Source organism: Aquarana catesbeiana, linkage group LG08 (genome assembly GCF_042186555.1).
Source record: "Aquarana catesbeiana isolate 2022-GZ linkage group LG08, ASM4218655v1, whole genome shotgun sequence".
In the NCBI taxonomy this organism is placed as follows: domain Eukaryota; kingdom Metazoa; phylum Chordata; class Amphibia; order Anura; family Ranidae; genus Aquarana; species Aquarana catesbeiana.
The window spans coordinates 255,256,641-255,282,308 of record NC_133331.1 but is presented as its reverse complement, the minus strand read 5'-3'; the positions used below and the strand labels follow the sequence as shown (position 1 = coordinate 255,282,308).

Below are 25,668 nucleotides of genomic sequence, written 5' to 3'. Positions count from 1 at the left end.
CCCCGAAGTCGGAGGAAGATCCCCCGAGCTGTTTAATAAATTATTTTAAAAACCTGTGTAGTGTGTTTTATTATTGACACTTTTTCCCTAGGTGAATGGGTAGGGGTACCATGTACCCCATACTCATTCACATAGGGTGGGGGGGCCGGGATCTGGGGGCCCCCTTATTAAAGGGGGCTCCCGGATTCCGATAAGCCCCCCACCTGCAGACCCCGACAACCAACGGCCAGGGTTGTCGGGAAGAGGCCCTTGTCCTCATCAACATGGGGACAAGGTGCTTTGGGGTGGGGGGGGCGCAGGGCGCCCCCCTCCCCCAAAGCACCGACACCCCATGTTGAGGGCATGCGGCCTGGTACGGTTCAGGAGGGGGGGGCGCTCACTCGTCCCCACCCCCTTTCCTGACCGGCCAGGCTGCGTGCTCGGATCGGAGTCTGGTATGGATTTTAGGGGGGACCCCACGCCGGTTTTTCGGCGTAGGGGCTTCCCTTTATAATCCATACCAGACCTAAGGGCCTGGTATGCCCCGCGCTCTCCGTGATAGGAACATTTTTTTTTCCTATTGCAGCGAGCGCGAGATGCAATACCCTGCCCTCGCGTCGTATCTTGTCCGTTGGACCAGCATACACACGAGCAAGCTTTCCGTCGGACCAGCACACAGACGAGCGGACTTTCCGCCCGAAACTGAGTCCGACGGAAAGATTTAAAACATGTTTCAAATCTAGGTCCAGCGGGCTTTTGGGAAAAAGTCCGCCGGAAAAGTCCGCCGGAGCCTACACACGGGCGGATTGTCCGGCACACTCTGGTCCGCCGGACCAAGTATGCCAGAAAGTCCGACCGTGTGTACGCGGCATAAGGATTCACATACTTTTTCCACCTACACTGTGAATGTTTACACAGCGTGTTCAATAAAAACATAGTAACATTTAATTCTTTGTGTGTTATTAGTTTAAGCAGACTGTGATTGTCTATTGTTGTGACTTAGATGAAGATCAGATCACATTTTACGACCAATTTATGCAGAAATCCATTTCATTCCAAAAGGGTTCACATACTTTTTATTGCAACTGTATCCCTGATGTTATGACCTCTAAATATTAATATCCATTTATATTTTGTGCATGAACTGGCTAGAACCAGCTCTTGAAGGAGTCTTTCACATTTTCACAGCTATTACTGTGAAGAAGCCTCTTTTTCTCCTGACGTAAAGAGTGCCCCCTTGTCCTCTGTAATGTCTGCAAAGTGAATACCTCAACCCCAAGTTCACTATATGGGCCACTTATCTATTTATACATGTTGATCATATCCCACCTTAATCTCTTCTTCTCAAGAGAGAATAAATTAATTTCTTCTAATCATTCCCCATAGCTGAGCTCCTCCAGGCCTCTTATCAGTTTGGTTGCCCTTCTCTGCACTGTATCCAGTTCTCTGATATCTTTTTTGTGAACTGGTGCCCAAAACTGAACTGCATATACCAGATGAGGTCTTACTAATGATTTGTACAGGGGCAAAATGATGTCGCTCTCTCTTTTGGAGTCTATACCTCTTAATGTAAGAAAGGAGTTTGCTAGCTTTAGAAATTGCAGCTTGGCATTGCAGCTATTATTAAAGTATAACTAAAGGCAAAACTGTTTTTTTTTTTTTTTTTTTTTGGAGTGGAGAGGGATTAGAACCCGTCAGTTTTTATTCCTGTCCTGTCTGTGCCCCCATTGAGGAGATTCACACTCTCTATTTGTCCTGTTTACCTGTATCACTGAAAGTGAAATTTAACAAAATCCCAATTATTTTGGGGACACTAGTTCTGGTGCCCTGGGCATCCCCAAGAAATTCCCCTAATTTGCAGGGATTTCCTCTCACTTCTTGTTTGGCTATGGCACAGGAAGTGAAGGGAAATGTCAGCAACGGGACACAGATGGTGAAAAAAAAAATCTGACAGCCCTCCCTTGATCAATGCAAAATGAAAAAAAAAAAGTTTTGCCCATAGTTCTACTTAAAGTCTATTATCTACCAGAATACCTATCATTGTTATTTAAAATATGTAATGAGACCTATTTGGTATTAAAAACAGGAAGACATAACAGTAATCTGTCCAGTACATAATATAACAATGATTTTTGCTTCTGACAGGAACAGTCAAGGATGAATCGATGGGGCAACGAAGGCCGAGGAGGGGGTTCCTCACAGCAACCATGGAATCCTTACCCTGCAGGTGACTTATTTGATATCACATGAAGCCTCACTGTCAAAGAAACATCTGTGTTACCCATAGCAACTAGCTAGATTCTTTCAATCAAATTCCATCTGTCAGAAGAATTTGTCACTATGGGCAAGGCAGAGATGGGTTCCCTTTTAAAGCTTGATTGATGCAAATGATAACTACGCAAATGTGTTTTATTTAATGTACTGTCTTGTTCCATATTGATCAGGCCCTCCTGCAAACAACCTATATAATTCACAACAAAATGCCCCACCATCAACCCAGCCAGCCGAAGAAGTAGACATGTCCGAGTTCCGCAAAGTGCTGCTTAAAGGAGAACCAAAAGTTTTAGGAGTAAGTATATGAACACATTAGAAATATTTAAATGGTTAGTCCACCAAAACTGATATTTCTGTTTCAGACATGGGCATGCTGATTTACGTACCAGCTCTCTAAATCCTCCCTTGGGTTTCTAGGTCCATCAATCTACAACCATTAAAAATGGGTACCAAATGAACCTTAACATTCTCCATAAGTTTGACTTTTGGACCATTCTGTGCTTTCAAAACAACTTCACTTCAGTGTGTCATAGATTCCTCAAGATGCTGACATATTACAAATGTAAGAGATAGCGATGAGCGGTATTATATAAAGGAAGGAGGGAAGGAGAGAGGCTTTGCTTTGATGGTGTATCCAAAACAAAACAGTGTTTTGGATGGACCTGCTGTACAGAGACAAAACGTTTGTCATTGAACATTAAAGTATAACTAAAGACAAAACTTTTCTTTTTAGTTTTGGATGGAGTAGAGAGAGATTAGAACCCCTGTCAGTGTTTATTTCTGCCTGTGCCCCCATTAAAGAGATTCACGCTCTCTATTTCTCCCATTTACCACTATCATTGAAAGTGAAAGTAAAAAAACGCAAATTATGGGTTGTGCCTGTGACGAGAGTCACTTTGGGCGGGGGGCTTGTGGAACCCAGCGTACCTTGGAGAGCGCTGGAAGCTCCTTGTCCAGCTTCCCCGACCCCTTCTATGTGTAAGTCACCCTGTGTCTATTAGGGGCACAGGGTGACCGAGAACTCCAGTTGGGTCTGCTTAATCCACCTCACCATACAACTACACCAGACTCAGCATTTCCTTTTGACACGGCTGTCCTGGATTCTGTGTGTGGTTTGTGCTAAAGAAGTGAAGGGGCTCTTTTTACTTGGGACATTAATATTTGTGAGCAATATCCTTCACCTTTAAGACTGCTAGCACTTGTAAGAGTATTTTACAGACCATTGCTAGATAGTTTGAGGTGGGGGTTGGTATGTGTTTATTAACCACTTCAGCCCCGGAAGAATTTACCCCCTTCCTTACCAGTGCGTTTTTTGCGATTCGGCACTGCGTCGCTTTAACTGACAATTGCACGGTCGTGCGATGTAGCTCCTAAACAAAATTGATGTCTTTTTTTCCCACAAATAGAGCTTTCTTTTGGTGGTATTTGATCACCTCTGCGGTTTTTATTTTTTGCGCTATAAAAAAATAGCGACAATTTTGAAAAAAATGCATTTTTTACTTTTTGCTAAAATAAGTATCCCCCAAAAAAATTTTAAAAAAACGTTTTTTTCCCTCAGTTTAGGCTGATACGTATTCTTCTACATATTTTTGGTAAAAAAAAAAAAATCGCAATAAACGTTTATTGATTGGTTTGCGCAAAAGTTATAGTGTTTACACAATAGGGGATAGTTTTATGGCATTTTTATTATTTTTTTTTTACTAGTAATGGCTGTGATCAGCAATTTTTATTGTGACTGCGACATTATGGCGGACACATCGGACATTTTTGACACATTTTTGGGACCATTGTCATTTATACAGCAATCAGTGCTATAAAAATGCACTGATTCCTGTGTAAATGACACTGGCAATGAAGGGGTTAACCACTAGGGGGCAGGGAGGAGTTAAGTCAGTACTAGGGAGTGATTCTAACTGTAGGGGGGGTGGGCTAGCTGTGACACATCACTGATCTCTGCTCCCGATGACAGGGAGCAGAGATCAGTGACACTGTCACTAGGCAGAATGGGGAGATGCTGTTTACATCAGCATCTCCCCGTTCGTCCTCTCCGTGAGGCGATCGCGGGTATCCCCGCAGCGATGGAGTCCACGGGACCCGCGACCCGACTCACGGAGCTCCCGGCTGGTGCGCGCCGCCGCCGGCGCGCACGCAATGGCACGGCGGCAAATACAAAGGGACGTACGGGTACGCCCATTTGCCCAGCCGTGCCATTCTGCCGACGTACATCGGCGTGCGCCGGTCGGGAACCGGTTAAGTGCCTGTATCCCATTGATCTATTGTTTGTGTCTGCCTTAGGAGCAACCTATTATGGGATGTATGTCTATGTGGATTAGCTATGGGGGGGAGGATTTCTCCAGCAGCCCCTCCCAAAGACAGTCTACTGATGAGAAGTTTAAATCCACCTGTGTCATGCTACTGGTGGAGAGGGAAGGGGGGAAATCCTCCAACAGCCTTCCTGCTGTTGTCACCAATTGTGATGGATCTCCGTACTCAAGATGAGTTTGTCCGCCATAAATGCTTCCTTCGTCCGGTACCAGCACGATCCAAGATTCCCCAGAGCACCCAGTCATTAGCCGTAACTCAATGTAGGGTGAAAACAAACAGACTGTTTATTCAAACACATGTAACAACAGAAAAACGTAAAATGATACTGCGCTACGGAATCCACAAACAAAAAGATTGGCAGATGAATGCCCTGGTGTTCAAAAGAGAAATTTGCTGCCTCTACAAATTACTACCACCTGGGTAGAGTACAAAATGGATTAAGGGGGTGTAGACGTGGCGCTATTTCCCTTTAAATGTGTATAAAAATAAAAATGTTAGGGATAGTTGGCTGGGTCCTAATGTAGAGACCCTCCCATAAATGGTATAGTCAAAAGCAGAAAAGGGTGGGTGTACTACACCCTCTGTCTCTATCAATCTATAGAGACATAGAGACGGAGGGGAATATATAAAACTGCGAAGTGGAAGGTGGTGTGAAATGGGAGGGTCTCTCCATTAGGACCCTACAGGGCGCGCGTGTAGCACGCTGTGATCACCGAGTCGCTGAGACTCGGGTGATCACCGATCTGAGTAATGGGCCGGTCCCGACCCCTTACCATGTGATCAGCTGTCAGCCAATGACATGATCAAAACAAAAACTCTGTGATCGTTTTTTTTTTTTTCTCCTCGCGCGAGGAGACAGCGCGAGGAGAAAAAAAAGCCGATCACCGGCTCATCAGCAAGGGACATCGGTCCCGAGGAGGAAGAGGCAATAATGCCTCATATGTGCCACCAGTACCCTCTGCCAGTGCCACCTGAGAGTGCCCACAGTGCCCACCAGTGCCACCTATCAATGCCCATGAGTGCCACCTATCAATGCCTACAAGTGCCACCTATCAATGCCCACAAGTGCCACCTATCAATGCCCACCAGTGGTGCCAATCAGTGTAACAGATCAGTGCCCAATATTGACACCCATCAGTGCCCAATATTGCCACCCATCAGTGCCCATCACTGCCACCCATCAGTGCCCATCACTGCCACCTATCGGTGCCCATTAGTGCCGCCTCATCAGCGTACATCAATGAAGGAGAAAAATTACCTTTTTTATGTAGCAATAACTCACGGTGGAGCTGCTGGTTTATTATCGGGCCTGTCCTCTATTCTCTTCACCCCTCTTAAGTTGTTCAATCCCCTTGACACAGCTGTAGTGCAGTGTTGTAATGATATTAGTACCAACTTTAACCCACAATATACACTTATATTTATATTTACCTCTACCTGGGTGCTTGTAGCTCCACCTGCAGGAGAAATAACAACACTGCACACAAACTTCTGTAATAACCAAAATAACTTCTTTCTTTGGGTAAATGATATATTTATATAAAGAGTTATTACAGTGACTACACTATCACACCAACGTAGTGCAACAGTATAGTAAACAATTATGACAGTCTTGGTAACATACACAAATATACCTAAATATATATTTATACCAGGGAGCTCCCCCTGCTCTAAACCCGTAAAGTCACTACCCTTTGTAACTAGATGCAGGGCCCTGCAATAAAAGAGATAGTCTTGACTTCAATCTTCGCTAGCTATGAAATGGTAATTGTAATCCACAGAGAGTTCCTCTGAGGTGTTGCGCAGTGTAAGGTAATACACAAAGGCAATTATAATCCAGCAAACTGATTAAGTGTTCTTATACGAAGAAGACAGTCATCTAGTGTCAGCTCTTGAATACTGTAGTCTATGCAAATGTAATATTCTCCAACTCAACTTGTTCCGTGGGACTATCTGTCCCAGCAACAATCTGTAAAGGTTCTAAGTGTGTGTAGTATTAAACAAATGGTGTTAACCCTCTCACCACACGGGATCCGGGCAGATGGATGTCTCCGTTTCAGCAGTTCTCAGTCCGTACTTCACAAGGTAGGCCGCAACCCTGTGGGACACACACACCCACAGAGTTCTGCTGGCAGGCCACGCGTCCCAGGAACAAGAGACTTAAGATGGTCGCTCCCAAACCTTTTATATCCTCCCACAATGCAGTTCAGTTTTTCTCTTGCCCAGGAGCATTGTGGGTAGGTCATAGCTAATGTTCAGAAGTAAACAATCAATCACTTCCATGTCACTTTTCTTAATCATGAAACATAAAAGTGTTGTACCTTTTCAATTGTCCACTAGATGGCACTAGATCAACTTATACCTTTATAACACACATATAACTAAAAACAAAAGTTGTCAGCGCTACATTTAAAATTTTATAACAAAATATAAAAAAAAAAAATGTTTTTTTTTTTTTTTTTAAATTCGGTCTTTTTAAATTTTTTTTAACAAAAGATAAAAACCGCAAAGGTGATCAAATACCACCAAAAGAAAGCTCTATTTGTGGGAAAAAAATAATAAAAATTTAATTTGGGTACAGTGTTGTATGATCGCACAATTGTCATTCAAAGTGCGTCAGCGCTGAAAGCTGCAAATTGGATCTGGATAGGAGGGGGGTTTAAATGCCCAGTAAGCAAGTGGTTAATAAACACAAACCAACCCCCACCCCACCTCAAACTATCTAAAAATGGTCTGTGAAATACTCTTACAAGAGTCTAGCAGTCTTAAAGTTGAAGGATATTGCTCACAATTTCACAAACATTAATGTCCCAAGTGAAAAGGGCCTTTCACTTCTTCAGCACAAACCACACACACAGAATCCAGGATAACAGTGCCAAAAGGAAATGCTGAGTCCGGTGTGATTGTACAGTGAGTTGGGTTAGGCAGACCCAACTGGAGTTCTCGGTCCCTAATAGACACAGGGTAATTTACACATAGGAGGGGCCAGGGAAGCTGGACAAGGAGCTTTCAGTGCACTCCAAGGTACGCTGGGTTCCACAAGCCCCCCTGCCCAAAGTGACTCCCGTCACAGTCCCAAAAAAAGTAATAGAGGGGAAATCTTCCAATGGGAATACTAGTTCTGCCGACCTTGGGGTACCCAAGGAATTTCCTTATTTTGCAGGGTTTTACTCTCTCACTTCCTGTTTGGCTATGAGACAGGAAGTGCAGGGAAATCTCTGCAGTGGGACACAGATGGCAACAAAAAAAAAATTGACAGAAGTTATAACCCTCCCTGGTTCTAAAATGAAAAACAAAAAAAAGTTTTGGCTGTAGTTCTACTTTAACCACTTCAATACAAGGCACTTTTACCCCCTTTCTGCCCAGACCAATTTTCAGCTTTCAGTGCTCTCACATTTTGAATGACAATTACCCAGTCATGCAACGCTGTACTCAAACAACATTTTTATTATTTTTTCACACAAATAGAGCTTTCTTTTGGTGGTATTTAATCACCACTGGGTTTTTTATTTTTTGCGATATAAGTGAAAAAAGAGCAACATTTTTTTAAAAAAAGGGTTTTTTGTTTTTATTATAAAATTTTGCAAATAAATAATTTTTCTTCATAAATGTGGGCCAAAATTTATACTGCTACATATCTTTAGTAAAAATAACCCAAATTAGTGTATATTATGAAATGTCAGGACAGTACAAATACTCCCCAAAAGACCACTTTTTGGAAAGTAGACAATCCAAGAAATTTAGTAAGAAGCATGGTGAGTTTTTTAAAGTTGTAATTTTTCCCACAAAGTCTTGCTGGTAAGTTAATTGGCTTCTGTCCAAAATTGGCCCTAGTATATGAATGTGAGTTGGGGACCTTGGATTGTGGGCTCCATGAGGGTATGAACCAATGTGAGTGTGCGATGTATGTGTGGAGAGTTGCGTAAATTGACGGCACTATATGAAATAATAAAGTAATATTTTAAAAATAATATATAATAGAGGAGCATCTTAATGAGACACAATGTACAGGGATAGGGACAATTGTAGACAGGCACCCACACTCACTCAGGTTGAACTGGATGGTCTGATGTCTTTACTCGACCTTACTAACTTTGTAAGAAATATATATTTTTTTTATATGTTATTTCTCACACACAGCATGGGCATACTTGCAATTACACCCCAAAACACATTTTGCTACCCGTCCTGAGTATGCCTCACAGACTGGCCATGTACATACATAAGTTTTTGGAAAATGTGGAAAGAAAATGAAAACGCATTTTTTTTTACACAAATTTGTAAATTTATATCATATTTCTAATACATAGCATGTACATAGCAAAAATTACACCCCAAAATACATTCTTCTACTCGTCCTAAGTATGGAAATACCACATGTGTGGGACTTTTACACAGCCTGTCCACATACAGAGGCCCAACATCCTAGTAGCACCTTCAGGCGTTTTAGGAGCATAAATTTCACATATAATTTCCTGACTACCTATCGCTTTTAAAGGCTCTGGAGCATCAGGACAATGGAAACGCCCATAAAATTACCCCATTTTGGAAAGCAAACACCCCAACGTATATACTATGAGGCATGAGTCTTTTGAACATGTTGTTTTATTCCACAAGTTTTTGAAAAATGTAGAAGGAAAATTTAAATATGAGACTTTTACACAGCCTGGCCACATACAGGGGCCCAACATCCAAGGAGCATCATCAGGTGTTCTAGGGACATAAATTACACATCTAATTTCCTGACAACCTATCAAATTTGTGAAGGCCCTTCATATTTTTAACACACAGCAAGTACATACCAATTACACCCCAAAATACATTCTGCTGAGCAAAGGGTAAAAAAAAGTACCTGTGGTTTTAGTAGTGCAGTGGTCCACAGAGAAGAGCATCAGTCCAGGCAGCAGGCAGGGAGGTGGTCAGGAATCAACCAGGTAGGAACACTGTCCATAGTCAATACAGGCAGCAGGCAGAGATACTATCAGCACAGCCAAACCATTGGTCCAAGTAGCAGGTAGGGACGTGGTCAGCAGCAGCAAAAGGAATCATCCAGGCAGTAGGTAGGAGTACTGTCCATAGCCAGTGCAGCAGGCAGAGATATGCAGGGCTGGCCCAAGACATTGTGCTGCCTGGGATAAAATGAAGCACCCTCCCCCCAATAAATTTTTTAAAAAATCACGCCGATCCAGCAAAGAGACAATTCCATAAAGCAAAAACACATTTTCATAAAGCAAAGAGACATCCCCAAATAGTAAAGAGACAGCTCAATCCAGCAGACACATCCCCATATATATTCAGCAAGAGACATCCCCTTAAGGCCCGTACACACAATACAAAAATCGGAAGTAAAAATTCTTCCACCAAATGATCTGCCATGTTTTGGATCGTTAGTATGGTGCTTTCGACAGCCGATTCCAGTTTTTCGTACAACAAAAGCTGGATGTGCAGACTATTATATTTTTGGCGTACGTGAACTCAATGTCCGATTTTCGTTTAAGACTACGCATGCTCAGAAACAAAAGAATACATACAAAACTATTCAACACATCACTTCTGAAGTTGTATTCTGTCATACAAAAATTTTCTTATGGCGAGTAACCTTTTCACTTTCAACATGAGACTTTTCACTTTCAACATTGTGACATGCCCACTTGGTGGGCATGTCACAAATCAGATGGTTAACGGGCAGGTTGAGTTCCAACTGAATTTCAGCGAACCGAATACTGGCTGTGTATGACCGCCTGAAATGGCTACAGACTCTTTTAGCCTGCTTTGGAAGATCTTGCAACCCTGGGTACCTGTTTAAGAAATGCTGCACCACCAAATTGAGGACATCTGCCAGGCATGGCACATGTGTCAACTTGCCCTGTCGAAGGAGGTTTGTGCCATTATCGCACAACACAATTCCTGGTTCAAGCTGGAGTGGCGTGAACCACCTGCAGAGCTGAAAGAATCTCTTCTGTGTGCGGCTCCTGTCCTCTAGACCAGCTGAAGCACTGCATGGCATCTTTTAGCCTGACTCATTGAATAGCCCCTTAAATGCTTAGGGGATACTGATGGTTTATAGGACAATTCAGCAGAGGAGGACATGGAAGAGGAGAAGGAGGAGGGGGTAGAGCTGACAAATCTTGCATAATCACCACCAGCTGTATGGAGACATGGCGTCAAAACAAGCTCCAGCACTGAGACCTGACCTACAACCTTCCTAGTTGCAGGAAGAGTTACCCAGTGTGCTGTGAATGAAATATAGCGTTCCTGACCATGCTTGCTGGACCATGTGTCAGCAGTAATGTGGACCTTGCTACTGACTGCCTTGCCCAACGATGCCACAACATTGCCTTCCACATGATGGTACAAAGCTGGAATGGCCTTACACGCAAAGAAATAGTGACTGTGAATCTGCCATTGTGGTACAGCACATTCTGCAAAATCACGGAAGGGGGCAGAATCCCCCAGATAGAAAGATAGGAGTAGGGATGGGTGAATGGTTCAGCCCAAGCATGATTTCAGGCCAAACATTTGCCTGTTTGACCATTCGCCGAACTCCCGAATTTGCAGGGTGTTCGCCCAGACGAACACCCTGCAATGCACTGAGCTTTGCACAACCGAGCGTCGCTCTCCCCCCCATTTCCTGACCTGTCAGGCTGCATGCCCGGAAAAGGGTTTGGTATGGATCTTGGGGGGGACCCCACGCCGTTTTCTTCTTTATTTTTTCAATAGCCGGGTGCCAGTAATTGTAACAGCGGGCCATTTTAAATGGGATTTGACTTTTTTTTTTCTTTAGAAATTTCATTTTTATTGTAGCATGTTTTATGCATGCTACAGATGCGCCACTTTACAGGCACATTAAGGGGACCCCCAGGCACTATGTTTAAAGGAATTTCTCATTGTTTTCATTTTTATTGTTGCACTTTAATAATAATTATTAATGTCACTGCTCCTGAAAAAAAAATTATCATAATTTTTTTTTAATTGACACATATCCCCCAGGGCAGTACCCAGACCCCCATACCCCTTTTATGGCCAATTACTAGCATATAAGCCATCAAAATGGGCACTTTTGATTTTTCCTGTTCAGTTCCCATAGACAGCAATGGGGTTTGCTGTTGAGGTTAGAACATTTCCTGTTTGGGATTTCTGCTGTGAAACGAACAGGGGGGTGTTTGGCCCATCCCTAGACAGGAGTTGTAAAGCCAGCAATTTGGATAAGCTGGAATTTAGATGCTTGGCATGTGGGTGGCAGGGACTGTATTTTATTTTTTTTTTTCGCTGCAGCAGCTGGGGCAGAGGAATTTGCCTGCTATACTCTACAGCTGGTGGTGTGCTGCTGACAGACATGCTGCAAAGACCTGTGACACCCTTCGCTTTACCATTATCCCTGTCAGTGGAGGCTGCTGAGAGGTCATGAGATATACTGGAGGTAGACCTGAAACGTCACTAAAGAGAGAAGATGGTGCCCTGCCTGTGGGTTGACATGTCCACCTTTGCCTGTGGACACATACTGCTGGCCCCCTCACAGTGGCATAGGAACGTCTGCCTCTCCTTTTTGGCCTCCCAGACATGATTGGGGGGGGGGGGCTTATTACTGAAATGTAATAGAGATGGGGAAATGTGTAATTGGATGCACTTTAATCAATGGAAAGTGGTGTTTGGTGCACTTTAACTTGAGGAATGCCGGTATCAATTGCACTTGGGGGCCAAGAATATGCATGCATCATAAATACTAGGAGAACAGCTGGGGGAATACATAGTGGAGAACAATCTGTTTTTTTTTTTATAGATCAGAAGCTTAATAATAGCATGCAATGCCAAGCTGCGGTTTCCAAAGGGAGCAAAGTCATTTCTTGTAATAAGAGAGGTATGGACTATGGACTCCAGAGAGAAAGATATCATTTTGCCCCTGTACAAATCATTAGTAAGACCTCATCTGGAATATGCAGTTCAGTTTTGGGCAGTGCAGAGAAGGGTAACCAAACTGATAAGAGGCATGGAATAGATTCCCTCCAGAGGGAGTTCTCGCCAGCTCAGTAGATTGCTTTAAAAAATACCTGGATTCTTTCCTTCCTGTACATAATATAACTGGGTACTAACATTTAAGCTAAAGTTGATCCAGGGAATATCAGATTGCCTCTCGGGGCAAATTGGATCATGCTTTGCTTTTGCCTTCCTCTGGATCAACTGTGGGTATAGGATTGTGTATATGGGATTGTATGATTTTTTTTGTTGGTTGAACTAGATGGACTTTTTTCAACCTGACTATGCAACTATGACAGAAATGTCAAAAGTTTGAAAAAAATTAAAAAGGGGAGACAACTGCGCCTCAGTCAGAAAAAGTGCGGCTCGCAATTAAAACTGCGCTGACGCACTACAATATACTGAAGTAAAACTGCGCTGACACTCTTCAATATACTGCAGTAAAAGTCCACTGACGCACTTCAATATACTACTGTAAAACTGCGCTGACGCACTACAATATAATGCAGTAAAACTGCACTGACACACTACAATATACTGAAGTAAATATGCACTGATGCACTTTATTATACTGCAGTAAAACTGCCCTGACAAACTACAGTGACACACTTCAATATACTGCAGTAAAACTGCACTGATGCTCTTCAATATACTGCAGTAAAATTGCACTGACACACTACACTGACACTACAGTAAAACTGCACGGAAGCACTACACTGACGTTGCACTATCACTATATTCACACTGCACTCTCTAGTAGCAATGAACAGAGCCCTGTTCTATCTCCAATCCAACATCACACTGCAAATGGCTCCACTGGGAAGGAACCTTTTATAGTGTGGGGTGGGTCTATGGGCAATGAGCCATGATTGGGCATCATCATTACTTTTTCCAATCATGGCTCTGACAGTGCTCTGTGCCCCAATTGGGCAAAGCCTTCATTGCCTCAGCCAATCAGGGCATAGATTGCCCTGTGCAGCGCGCAATGCATTGTGGGGCATTCGGCGGGCCAAACAAACAGTTGAACGCCCTGCCAATTTGGGTGTTCGCTGAAGAGGTGAACAGTCAATGTATGGGCCGAACTTTTGCTCGGCTCTAACTGTTCGCCCAACACTACTAATGGGCTCTATCACAGATCCACAAATGTGTCTGTCCCCCCCCCCCTCCCCCCAACAAAAAAAAAAATAATGTGCCAAAAATGTTGGGCAGGGAGGAGGACATAAGACAAAGTTCCACTTTAATGAGTAATTCCCACTGACAATTGAAAGCAATCAGTGAGCTATTTAGACCATCGAGAAGACAATGCAGCCTTACCAAATCAGAAATCTCTCTAAGGCTGGGTTCACATTATCTTCACATTCGTCTCACAGCAGGGGTCCAGTGCACCCTCGTTCCCTGTTTCAGGCCCGATTTCAGCCCAAATTTTTGGCTGAATTCGGACCTGACGATACCAATTAAATAAAAATATTAATAATTATAAAGATAAAAATTCCATTTAATTATAAATATTAAGGAAAATTAAAGTAAAAAAAAATCTTAAAATAGACAAAGATACACTAATAATTCATCATAAGGGATATCTCTAAAAATATGATAAAGGTCATAAGACAATATAAATATTCATCTATCACTTATAAGGCAGTTGAGATCGAATTCAATGTTGAGGCCTCGGGAGTGGAGGACCTTGGCCTAAAAAATCCAACTTGATTCCCTTCTACTCAACTGTCTTATAAAATTGCCCCCCCCCCCCCCCCCTCCAATGCCTTAAATCCCTTTCCGAGTAAGGATTTTTATCATGTACTAGTTTAAAATGCTTGGACACATTATGGGTGACCACTCCCTTTAATGTTCCTGACATGTTCTTCTACCCGAACATGCAGGGCCCTGCAGGTGCGTCCTATATTTTGTAACCCTCATCCACATTCAAGCATGTATATGACACCAGTATTGGAACAAGTAATTAAATAACTTCCTCCAGTGCTGGTGGTAATAAATTATTTTTTCTTAGTATTAGTCCTAGCAATACAACAAGCTTGACATCTCCCACATGCATGAAACTCTGTTAAAAAAACAAACAAGGTACTCTTCCTATGTAAGGTGAGGTCTATCACCCCTGGGGCGACCTTGTGTTTCAACTCGGGTGCTTTCTTATATATAAACCCAGGATTTTAAGGCAAGACGGGGCCAAATACTTTATGCAGATACCCTCACATGGGAATAGACCCTCGAGAGACAATCCCCCAACATCACCTGCCCCCACTCCCCAGCCTAATAGAGGAGGACCCAATCAGAAAGGTGGGTCAATTGAGCCACCATCTAATTCGGGTTACTCCCACTCAGGACCACCACCCTTTAGGGGTAGAGGAAGGGGGAGGAGACCCTATGAAGGGGGTCCCTATAGAGGGAAGGAGAGGGACAACTGGGGATACCAACAGGACCTGCACTTCCAAAGCCACTCTCCTTGGGAATTTAGAGGACCTGGACAGAGAGGTTGGGGTCAGAGGGGGGAACAGTACCCTCGTCATGATTTTGGTGATTTCCAGAACCCGAGGAATGCTTCTCTGATGGTAATTGGTTCTCTTCTCTTTATAATCTGCCAAAAAACTGTCCCCCTAGTGTTTTTTTTTAGGGAAACCACAGATCCCACAGAACACTCAGGGGCCAACTGGAAACACATCTGGGGGCAAAAGAAGAGAAAGAGAGGGAGGAGAGCAAGAAGAAGGGAGCAAAAAAAAAGAAAGCACCAATAGTTAGAGGGATTTTTAATATAGATTAACTTAAACTATTAGATAAGGGTTTAAAATTTGCCCCAGTTAAAAAATTGAATACATTTTCTACTTATGTACACAAACAGAAATTTGTACGTACCTTGAATCAGAAAAAATATTTTCTATCTTAACCAGACTCCAGACCCCCTCAGAGAGAGATAAGTTGTCATTCATACTTAAAAAATAAATCGGCTTTTAACCCTCTGAATGCGGATAATACATTTATCGATGTATTTAAGAATTTGGTAGTAGAAGACTTGGAACATTTAAATATTAAAACTATTAAACCCCCTCAGTGTTTGAGACAGGGGATAAATAGTATTGAACAAAAGAAAGTTGTGGTGATTCTCCCTGCGGACAGGAGGGGGGGTGGTAGCAATTATGAGTAAGCAGTATTACCAAGAGGAGATGGAGAGACAGTTGGAATCATACTCTCTGCTTAATAAGAACCCCATGTTTGAGTTCAAAAAGAAATTGGAAGTATTGGTGGAGAAAAGGGAAAGGAAAGGTATACTTATCAAGAGATAGAGGTGCATTATATGTTAACCCATTGGCCTGTAGAACGCCTATTATCTATTTTCTTCCTAAGATACATAAACCCCCAGGCAGACCAATTATCAATGGTATTGAGTCGATCTCCTAGAGGTTGGATCAGTATATAGATTATTTTTTGCAGCCTTTAGTGGCAAAGATGGAAGCTTATACAAGGGAAACTAAATATGTTATTCAATTTTTGAAATCTTTAGGAGATATAGGACCCTGCATCCTTGCCAAGGCCAGTGTAGGTTCGCTATGCACTATCATTGGTCATAATGAAATGAGTCAGCCATCAAAAGTTTATCCTCAAATGTCTTAAGTTTTGTTTGAAACATAATTATTTTTGGTATAGGGATAATTACTATTTATAGACTAAGAGGGTAGCTATTGGGGTTAGGTTTGCCCCTAGTGTGGCAAACCTTTTTATGGCGTGTTGGGAAGCGGGTGATGTACTATGAGAGCGGCCTGGTGCGTTGGTAGTTTACAAGAGTTACATTGACGACCTTTTGATTGTATGGAAAGGGGAAAGGGGACAGAGAATCCTTTGATGGGTTCATGTGTAATATGAACAATAATTCCAAAGATATTGTATTATCCTGGACTGTAAGTGAAGATAAAGTAACATTCCTGGATTTGGAAATGTTTAAGGATAAAGGTTTCATATGGACTATGAATTACTGCAAGCCTACAGACATAAATTCATATCTCCCAATAGACAGTTGTCACCTTAATATTTGGCTGAATAATATCCCCAATGGCAAGTTCATCAGAGTAAGAAGTAACTGCTCTGATGAATTGGACGATCTTCACCAATCAGAGGTTCTGGCTAATCGGTTCATTGAAAAGGGTTATGAACACTCTTCTATTCAGAATGACCATTTTACTAGTAATGGTGGCGATCCGTGATTTTTATCGGGACTGTGACATTGCGGCAGACAGATCGGACACTTGACACATTTTTGGGACCATTGACATTTATACAGTGATCAGTGATATAAAAATACACTGATTACTGTATAAATGTCACTGGCACAGAAGGAGTTAACACTAGGGGGCGATCAAGGGGTTAAATGTGTTCCCTCAGTGTGTTTTAACTGTGGGGGGATGGGACTGACTGGGGGGGAGACCGATCGTTGTTCCTATATACTAGGAACAACAGATCAGTCTCCTCACCCCTGACAGAATGTGGATTTTTTGAATTTTTTTTTTTTTACATAGTTACATAGTAGGTGAGGTTCAAAAAAGACACAAGCCCATCAAGTCCAACCTATGTGTGTGATTATATGTCAGTATTACATTGTATATCCCTGTATGTTGTGGTCATTCAGGTGCTTATCTAATAGTTTTTGAAACTATAGATGCTCGTGGCCACGTGTCTTGTTAAACTCCCTTCCACGAAAACGTTTTACCCCTATTGTTCCAGGCAGTGTGAGACCAGGGGACGTCAAAGAAAACAGGCCCAAATTTTTGCCAGAGCATTAAAATAATGCGCTGGAAGCTTCTTTTATACAGCAAATGGCTTTACTTATGGAGGAATATCAGAACATGTTTTACAGCAAGTCTTTATCATGGAACAGGAACAAGAAGCATACAAGTACATATAACACAATAAGGACGGTACTTCCTCTGATTACCTTACCATAGAGATACACACTACAGTGCCACCTGCTGAATAGATAGGTATAATGCATACATTATTGTTCACATTATAAAGCAACTTTACATTACTTGCTGTTCTTTCAACACCTCTTCTCAACAGCATGTGCTTTGTCAAATTAAATTTAGCTTTTTCTGTATATAACTATGACGTTCCTTGAACAAAGGCTTGGCGAGTGCATCAGCAGTCATCTCCTCTAACAGGCAGTATTGAATGTCAATAACTCCTTGCTCTTGATTGTCCCTCAGTAGGTGATACTGTGTGTTTGGTCCTAGAATTGACCCTTTCTGATTGTGTAAGCTTTATACAGTATCTCACAAAAGTGAGTACACCCCTCACATTTTTTCTAAATATTTTATTATATATTTTCATGTGACAACACTGAAGAAATGACATTTTGCTACAATGTAAAGTAGTGAGTGTACAGCTTGTATAACAGTGTAAATTTGCTGTCCCCTCAAAATAACTCAACAGACAGCCATTAATGTCTAAACTGCTGGCAACAAAAGTGAGTACAGCCCTAAGTGAAAATGTCCAAATTGGGCCCAATTAGTCATTTTCCCTTCCCAGTGTCACGTGACCCATTAGTGTTACAAGGTCTCAGGTGTGAATGGGGAGCAGGTGTGTTAAATTTGGGGTTATTGCTCTCACTCTCTCATACTGATCACTGAAAGTTCAACATGGCACCTCATGGCAAAGAACTCTGAGGATCCGAAAAAAAAATGTTGCTCTACATAATGATGGCCTAAGCTATAAGAAGATTGCCAAGACCCTGAAACTGAGCTGCAGCATGGTGGCCAAGATCATACAGCGGTTTAACAGGACAGGTTCCACTCAGAACAGACCTCACCATGGTTGATCAAAGAAGTTGAGTGCATGTGCTCAGCATCATATCCAGAGGTTGTCTTTAGGAAATAGACATATGAGTGCTGCCACCATTGCTGCAGAGGTTGAAGGGGTGGGGGGTCAGCCTGTCAGTGCTCAGACCATACGCCGCACACTGCATTAAATTGGTCTGCATGGCTGTCGTCCCAAAAGATTGCCTCTTCTAAAGATGATGCACAAGAAAGCCCCGAAACAGTTTGTTGAAGGCAAGCAGACTAAGGACATGGATTACTGGTCTCATGAGACCAAGATAAACTTATTTGGTTCAGATGGTGTCAAGCGTGTGTGGTGGCAACCAGGTGAGGAGTACAAAGACAAGTGTGTCTTGCCTACAGTCAAGCATGGTGGTGGGAGTGTCATGGTCTGGGGCTGCATGAATGCTGCCAGCACTGGGGAGCTACAGTTCATTGAGTGAACCATGAATGCCAAAATATACTGTGCCATGCTGAAGCAGAGCATGATCCCCTCCCTTCGGAGACTGGGCCACAGGGCAGTATTCCAACATGATAATGACCTCAAACACACCTCCAAGATGACCAAGAGGGTTAAGGTGGTGCTGGAAAATAATGGTGGCCACACAAAATATTGACACTTTGGGCCCAATTTGGACATTTTCACTTAGGGGTGTACTCACTTTTATTGCCAGCGGTTTAGACATTAATGGCTGTGTGTTGAGTTATTTTGAGGGGACAGCAAATTTACACTGTTATACAAGCTGTACACTCACTACTTTACATTGTAGCAAAATGTCATTTCTTCAGTGTTGTCACATGAAAATATATAATAAAATATTTACAAAAATGTGTACTCCTTTTTGTGAGATAGTGTACATCCCTGGTTATCTTCAAAAATGGGAATTGGGTTTTGACATGTCTATCCCAATGTCCACAAAAAGTTGACAAATCCATATCGCTTCTTGACATGTGTGTGCTGCTGCAATGTACTCTGCTTCAGTTGAAGATAGAGCGACAGTTACTTGCTTTCGACTAGACCAACTTATGGTTCCTTCCCCATACTGGAAGATATATCCACTTGTGGATTTGCGGTCTGTGCAGTCCCTGGCCCAATCAGCATCCACTTATCCGACCAGTTTTGGATTTGAGGTTGCTGATAACCGTAACTTCATCTGAATTGTTCCTTTAAGGTACTGTATCACTCTCTTTATTGAGTTCCAGTCATGCTGACAGGGAGCTGAGACTTTCCTGCATAGTATGCCCACTGCTGCGGCTATGTCTGGTCTTGTCACAGTGGCAACATAGCAGCTTACCGATTGCTCTGCGATATGTTGGGTAGCAAGTTTTCTGCTTCATTGCTCTTTTGACAGCCTAGTTCCATAAGAGTTTTCATTTCCTTTGCATCTTGCATATGAAATTGTTCCAAGATTTCAGAGATTTTCTGAGGTTGGTTAACCACTTCAGCCCCGGAAGATTTTACCCCCTTCCTGACCAGTGCACTTTTTGCGATTTGGCACTGCGTCGCTTTAAATGACAATTGCGTGGTCGTGCGACGTTGTACCCAAACAAAAATTGAGGTTCTTTTTTTCCCATAAATTGAGCTTTCTTTTGGTGGTATTTGATCATCTCTGCAATTTTTATTTTTTGCGCTATAAACAAAAAAAAGAGCGACAATTTAAAAAAAAAAAAAAAAAAAACACAATTTTTTTTTGCTATAATAAATATCCCCATTTAAAAAAAAAAAAAAAAAAAAAAACAATTTTTTTCTCAGTTTAGGCCGATATGTATTCTTTTACATATTTTTGGTAAAAAAAAAAAAATCACAATTAGCGTATTGATTGGTTTGCGCAAAAGTTATAGCGTCTACAAAATAGGGGATAGATTTATGGCATTTTTATTATTATTATTTTTTTTACTAGTAATAGCGATGATCTGCGATTTTTATCGTGACTGCGACATTATGGCGGACACATTTGACACATTTTTCGGACCATTGGCATTAATACAGCGATTAGTGCAATAAAAATGCATTGATTACTGTAAAAATGTCACTGGCAGTAAATGGGTTAACACTAGGGGGTGATCAAGGGTTAACTGTGTTCCCTAATGTGTGTTCTAACTGAAGGGGGGGAAGGGACTGACTAGGGGAAATGACAGATCGCTGTTCATATTTTGTATGAACAGACGATGTGTCACTTCTCCCCTCAGAGAACCGGGAGCTCCATGTTTACACATAAAGCTCCCGGTTCTCACCATGTTACGAGCGATCGCGGGAGCCTGGCGGTCATCGAGACCGCTGGGCACTCACATCGGCTCCGGGGGCGAGCAGCGGGCGCCTTTGGAGCCGATGTAACATGACAACGATTCGCCTGCCCGTACCATTCTGCCGCAGTATAACTGTGGCGGCTGGTCGGCAAGCAGTTAAGAAGATAACTTCCATCTTCTTCTCTCTATTTGGATTCCCAGATAGTAGCTAATGTCCCCTACCTCTTTCATTTCAATTTTTTCTTTAGCTTGTGAACTATCTGATTGTAATCCCCTTCTTGTTCAAAACAAGTTATAATGTCATCAACATAGATGAGGATGTATATTCATCTGTCTTCTTGATTCCTGGAGTAGAGACAGGGGTCTGCTTTACTTCTTGAGAATCCCTCTCTGGTAAGTACTTTGTTCACTTTCTCATTCCACATCCTTGCAGATTGCTTAAGGGAGTAGATGCTTTCTGAAGTTTACACACAAGGTTGTCCCCTTGCTTAAATCCTAGTGGTTGCTCCATGTAGAGATCTTCCTTAATGTCTCCATATAGAAAAGCAGTTTAAACTTCTAGGTGTTTCACTTGCTTGCTCTTCCTGGCTGCAATGCTAAGAAGCGCTCTGATGGTGGAGTGTTTTACGACAGGAGCAAATGTTTCATCGTAATCATCACCGAATTTCTGGGAGTAACCCTTGGCAACTAGTCTGGCTTTGTATTTGTGGATATTCCCTTCTGCGTCTGACTTTACTTTGAAAGTCCACTTACTTCCTATAGTTTTGCAATTAGGAGGGAGCTCTGTGAGTGTCCAGGTTTTATTTTCTTGAAGGGATTTTAATTCTTCTTCTGCTGCCTTCTCTCTCGGCTTCACATTTTGGCAGTTTTTCTATGTCTTCCCAGGATGTTGGTTTAAGTATGCTGTGTGTTTTGACAGTGTATGTCCGCTTACGGGGTGGTATCCCCTTTGTAGTCCGAGTGGATCTTCTGATTTCAGGGAGGTCAGCAGGATCTGGTGGGGAACTTGATTTAGGCATTGTGAGTTCCACCTCTTGTTCTGACTCCTGCACAGGTTCGCTTTGGTCGACCTTTTCTTCTGGTTTGCTTGGCATATTCACTTCATAGCTTTCAGGGATCTGTGTTTCTGGTGATGGGCTTTCATCAAAATAAACACTATGGCTTATTGTCACTTTGTCAGTCTTTGGGATTCTGTAACCCTTAGTTTTCTTGCTGTAGCCTACTAGAATGCCCTCTATGGCTCTGTTCTCCAGCTTGGATCGCTTTTCACTTGGAATATAGGCATATGCTTTACATCCAAACACTCTGATGTGCCCTATGCTAGGCTTTGATTCATGCCACATTTTGAATGGAGTACTTTTAATAGCTTTTGAGGGTAGTCTGTTCTGTAGGTAGGTTGCATGACTACTTCTCCCCAGTACTTGTGAGGTAGGTTGGCATCTCACAACATGCATCTGGCCATTTCTATAAGAGTGCGATTTTTCCTTTCTGCTACACCGTTTTGTTCAGAAGTATATTTTGTGGTTGTCTGGTGTACTATTCCTTGTCTCTTCAGGTATGAGGCCACTTCTTTGCATATGTATTCTCCCCCATTGTTGGTGTGTATTATTCCTGATTTGAGTTGGATTTTCTTGCTAGAAATGGCAACAAACTCTTGAAGTTTCTCTAATGTTTCATTTTTGTGTTTCATCAGATAAGTAGTATACTTGGAATAATCATCAATGAAAGTCAGTAGATAACTGTTCCCGCCTGACGTGGGAATTTTCATTGGACCGCACTGTGTATGAGCTGCAGGGGGTGGGTAGGTGTGGCTTTTGCTTCAATACAGCATTTGCATTTCATGAGCACTTTGCAGGGCGCTATTATTAAATCTTCTGATAGGTCTCTCTTTATAATGTCCTGTATAGATTCTGGACTTCTGTGCCCCAGATGCCTGTGCCATAAGTGAATACATTTGCTGTGTATGTCATTAGAGACTATATTGGCTTGTTGGTCTATGGTAATGAGCCTGTATAGGTGATCATCTAGTTCTCTTTTTGCGAGGAATCGCTTATTATTGTGAGTTGTGCCCTCATCACCCTGGAACTTAACTGTGTGACCGATGTTTGCAAGACTTTTCACTGATAGAAGGCTGCCTTCTAGTTCTGGAACATACAGTATTTTCTTTACAAGGATACTGTGCTCACCTTGTGGTGTAATGCAGTTCAGTGAGCCCTGGCCTTTGCTTTCGGCAGTGATGCTTCTCCAGTTTGCTAGGAAAACGTTGTCTTTTGCACTGTAATCATTGCTTGTGAAGAAGGTCTCATCGCTATTCATGTGGCTTGTCGCACCTGAGTCTATGCACCAGCCGCGTGGCTTGCCACTCTGTGTTACTTTAAAGGTGCCACTCCACGATGTGTCTTCAGTTTCCTTTGTGATTGCTTTGACTCTTTTTTGAAAAGCTCTAGCTTTCGCTGCTCGGCTTTCCAGATAGAACAGTCCTTTTTTAAGTGGTCCTTTTACAGCAAAAACAGGCTCTGCTTTCTTTTGTTGTGCTTTGTGTACATTTTAAGAGCTTTATCATCATGGTGCGTATTTTCTTTCCTTCTGTCATATTCATCAACTAATTTCCCTTTGACATAATCTAGCGTCAGTTCCTGCTCAAGACTGGTTTCTAAAGCATTCATAAGAGCAGTATATGTCTCTGGAAGGCTGCAGAGGAGCAGGGCAACAGTATGGTTATCTTTGATGTCCTTTCCGATGGCACGCAGCTGCACTATGATCTTAAGGATAGCTTTCACGCGGCCACACATATGCTGGCCTTCTTCTAGTCGCATTTTAAACAGCTTTCTTAGTAGAAAGGGCTTACTGTTTAAACTTGAACACTCATGCAGTTTTTGTAGTGAAGTCCACATACCTTTGGCCGTTTTCTCTGTTCTTATGTGGATAAGCTGGTCATCTTTCACTAGTAAGCTTAAAGATGCTTTTGCCTGCCTATCCTTCCTGTCCCATTCCTCTATCTCTCCATTTGTTGGTCTGTCTGTATTTAGCACTTGCCACTAGGGATGAGCCAAACACCCCCTGGTTTGGTTCGCAGCAGAACATGTGAACAGGCAAACAATTTGTGCGAACACGCGAACACCGTTAAAGTCTATGGGACACAAATGTGAAAAATCTAATTTTAAAGGCTTATATGCAAGTTATTGTCATAAAAGGTGTATGGAGACCTGGGTCCTGCCCCAGGAGACATGTATCAATGCAAAAAAAGCTTTAAAAATGTCTGTTTTTTTAGGAGCAGTGATTTTAATAATGCTTGTGATTGAACATGGATTTACATCACGGGACACTTTATTTATTTTTTAATAAAGAAATTGTCCAAAACTGTCTCCTGTCATTTTTACTTTTTTGACATTTTTTGGGGTGAATGAGTAGGGGTACAATGTACCTGATACCCATTCACATGGGGGGGCGGGATCTGGGGCCCCCCTCATTAAAAGGGGCTTCCAGATTCCGATAACCCCTCCCGCCCGCAGACCCCCACAACCACCAGGCAAGGGTTGTGGGGAAGAGGCCCTTGTCCTTGGACCCCAAAGCACCCTCCCCATATTGAGGGCATGTGGCCTGGTACGGTTCAGAAGGAGGACGGGGTGCTCTCTCGTGCCCCCCTTTCCTGCGGCTTACCAGGATGTGTGTTCGGATAAGGGTCTGTATGAATTTTTGACTCGAACATCTGGCTCATCCCTACTTGCCACAAGTCATCCTTGCTAAGAAGCATTTGTAGTTTAAACTTCCACAGCTGGTAATTGGCATTGTTCAGCTTGCAATTGCAAACTTCACATCTGAACCGCTTGCCATCTTTAAGCAGCTTGTATACAGTACTCACTGATTCACTGTAGAATGCTTTTCTGTGCCTGGGCTTGTGGTATCCTCCCCAATGCCTTCGGGTGCCTGGGTGCCCTGGGACCCATAACCTGTTGTCAGAGTATTGAAATTATGTGCTGGAAGCTTCTTGGATACAGCAAACGGCTTTACTTTTATGGAGGAATATCAGAACATATCTTACAGCATGTCTTTATCATGGAACAGGAACAAGGAGCATAAAAGTACATACAGTATCTCACAAAAGTGAGTACACCCCTCACATTTTTGTAAATATGTTATTATATCTTTTAATGTGACAACACTGAAGAAATTACACTTTGCTACAATGTAAAGTAGTGAGGGTACAGCTTGTATAACAGTGTAAATTTCCTGTCCCCTCAAAATAACTCAACACACAGCCATTAAAGTGGTTGTAAACCCATTACAACCACTTTAACCTACAGGTAAGCCTAGATTAAGGCTTACCTGTAGGTGCAAGAAATATCTCCCAAACCTAAAAGGTTTAGGAGATATTTGCAGGAATAGGGGCACCGATGTCTACGGCGCATGCACGTAGACATTGGGCGCAGGCGCACTGAGCGTGCCGTTTCTAACGGCTAGCATGCCGTTAGTGGCGGCACCAGCACGCATGCGCGGGAGTGACGTCATTGCGGCTCAAGCCAGTCACAGCGCTGGAGCCGCGATACCCAGAAGTCACTCCGGGATAGATGGCGGCGTCGGAGGTGGCGAACAAGGGTAAATGCCGGGACTTCGATCTCAGGTAAGTAATTCATAATGAGCTAGTATGCATAGCATACTAGCTCATTATGCCTTTGCCTTGCAGGGTGTATTTTTTTTTTAAGAGGCTTTACTTAATCTTTATTGTCTAAACCGTTGGCAACAAAAGTAAGTCCACCCCTAAGTGAATATGTCCAAATTGGGCCCAAAGTGTCAATATTTTGTGTGGCCACCATTATTTTCCTGCACTGCCTTAACCCTCTTGGGTATGGAGTTCACCAGAGTTTCATAGGTTGCCACTGGAGTCCTCTTCCACTCCTCCATGATGACATCACGGAGCTGGTGGATGTTAGAGACCTTGCGCTCCTCCACCTTCCGTTTGAGGATGCCTCACAGATGCTTAATATTGTTTAGGTCTGGAGACATGCTTGAGCAGTCCATCACCTTTACCCTCAGCTTGTTTAGCAAGGCA

At 42.6% G+C, this 25,668-nt stretch overlaps 1 protein-coding gene across 1 annotated transcript in view; it reads left to right on the top strand.

The window, feature by feature from the left end:
• The first annotated feature begins 2,130 nt into the window (after positions 1 to 2,130).
• The window catches only part of LOC141105350 (membrane-spanning 4-domains subfamily A member 15-like), a 70,516-nt gene continuing 46,978 nt past the window's right edge, over positions 2,131 to 25,668 (top strand). The window contains exons 1-2 of the mRNA XM_073595214.1: positions 2,131 to 2,206; positions 2,424 to 2,548. Of these exons, the coding sequence (XP_073451315.1) occupies positions 2,137 to 2,206; positions 2,424 to 2,548 (195 nt within the window). The 5' untranslated portion in view covers positions 2,131 to 2,136. The remainder of the gene's footprint in view (positions 2,207 to 2,423; positions 2,549 to 25,668) is intronic.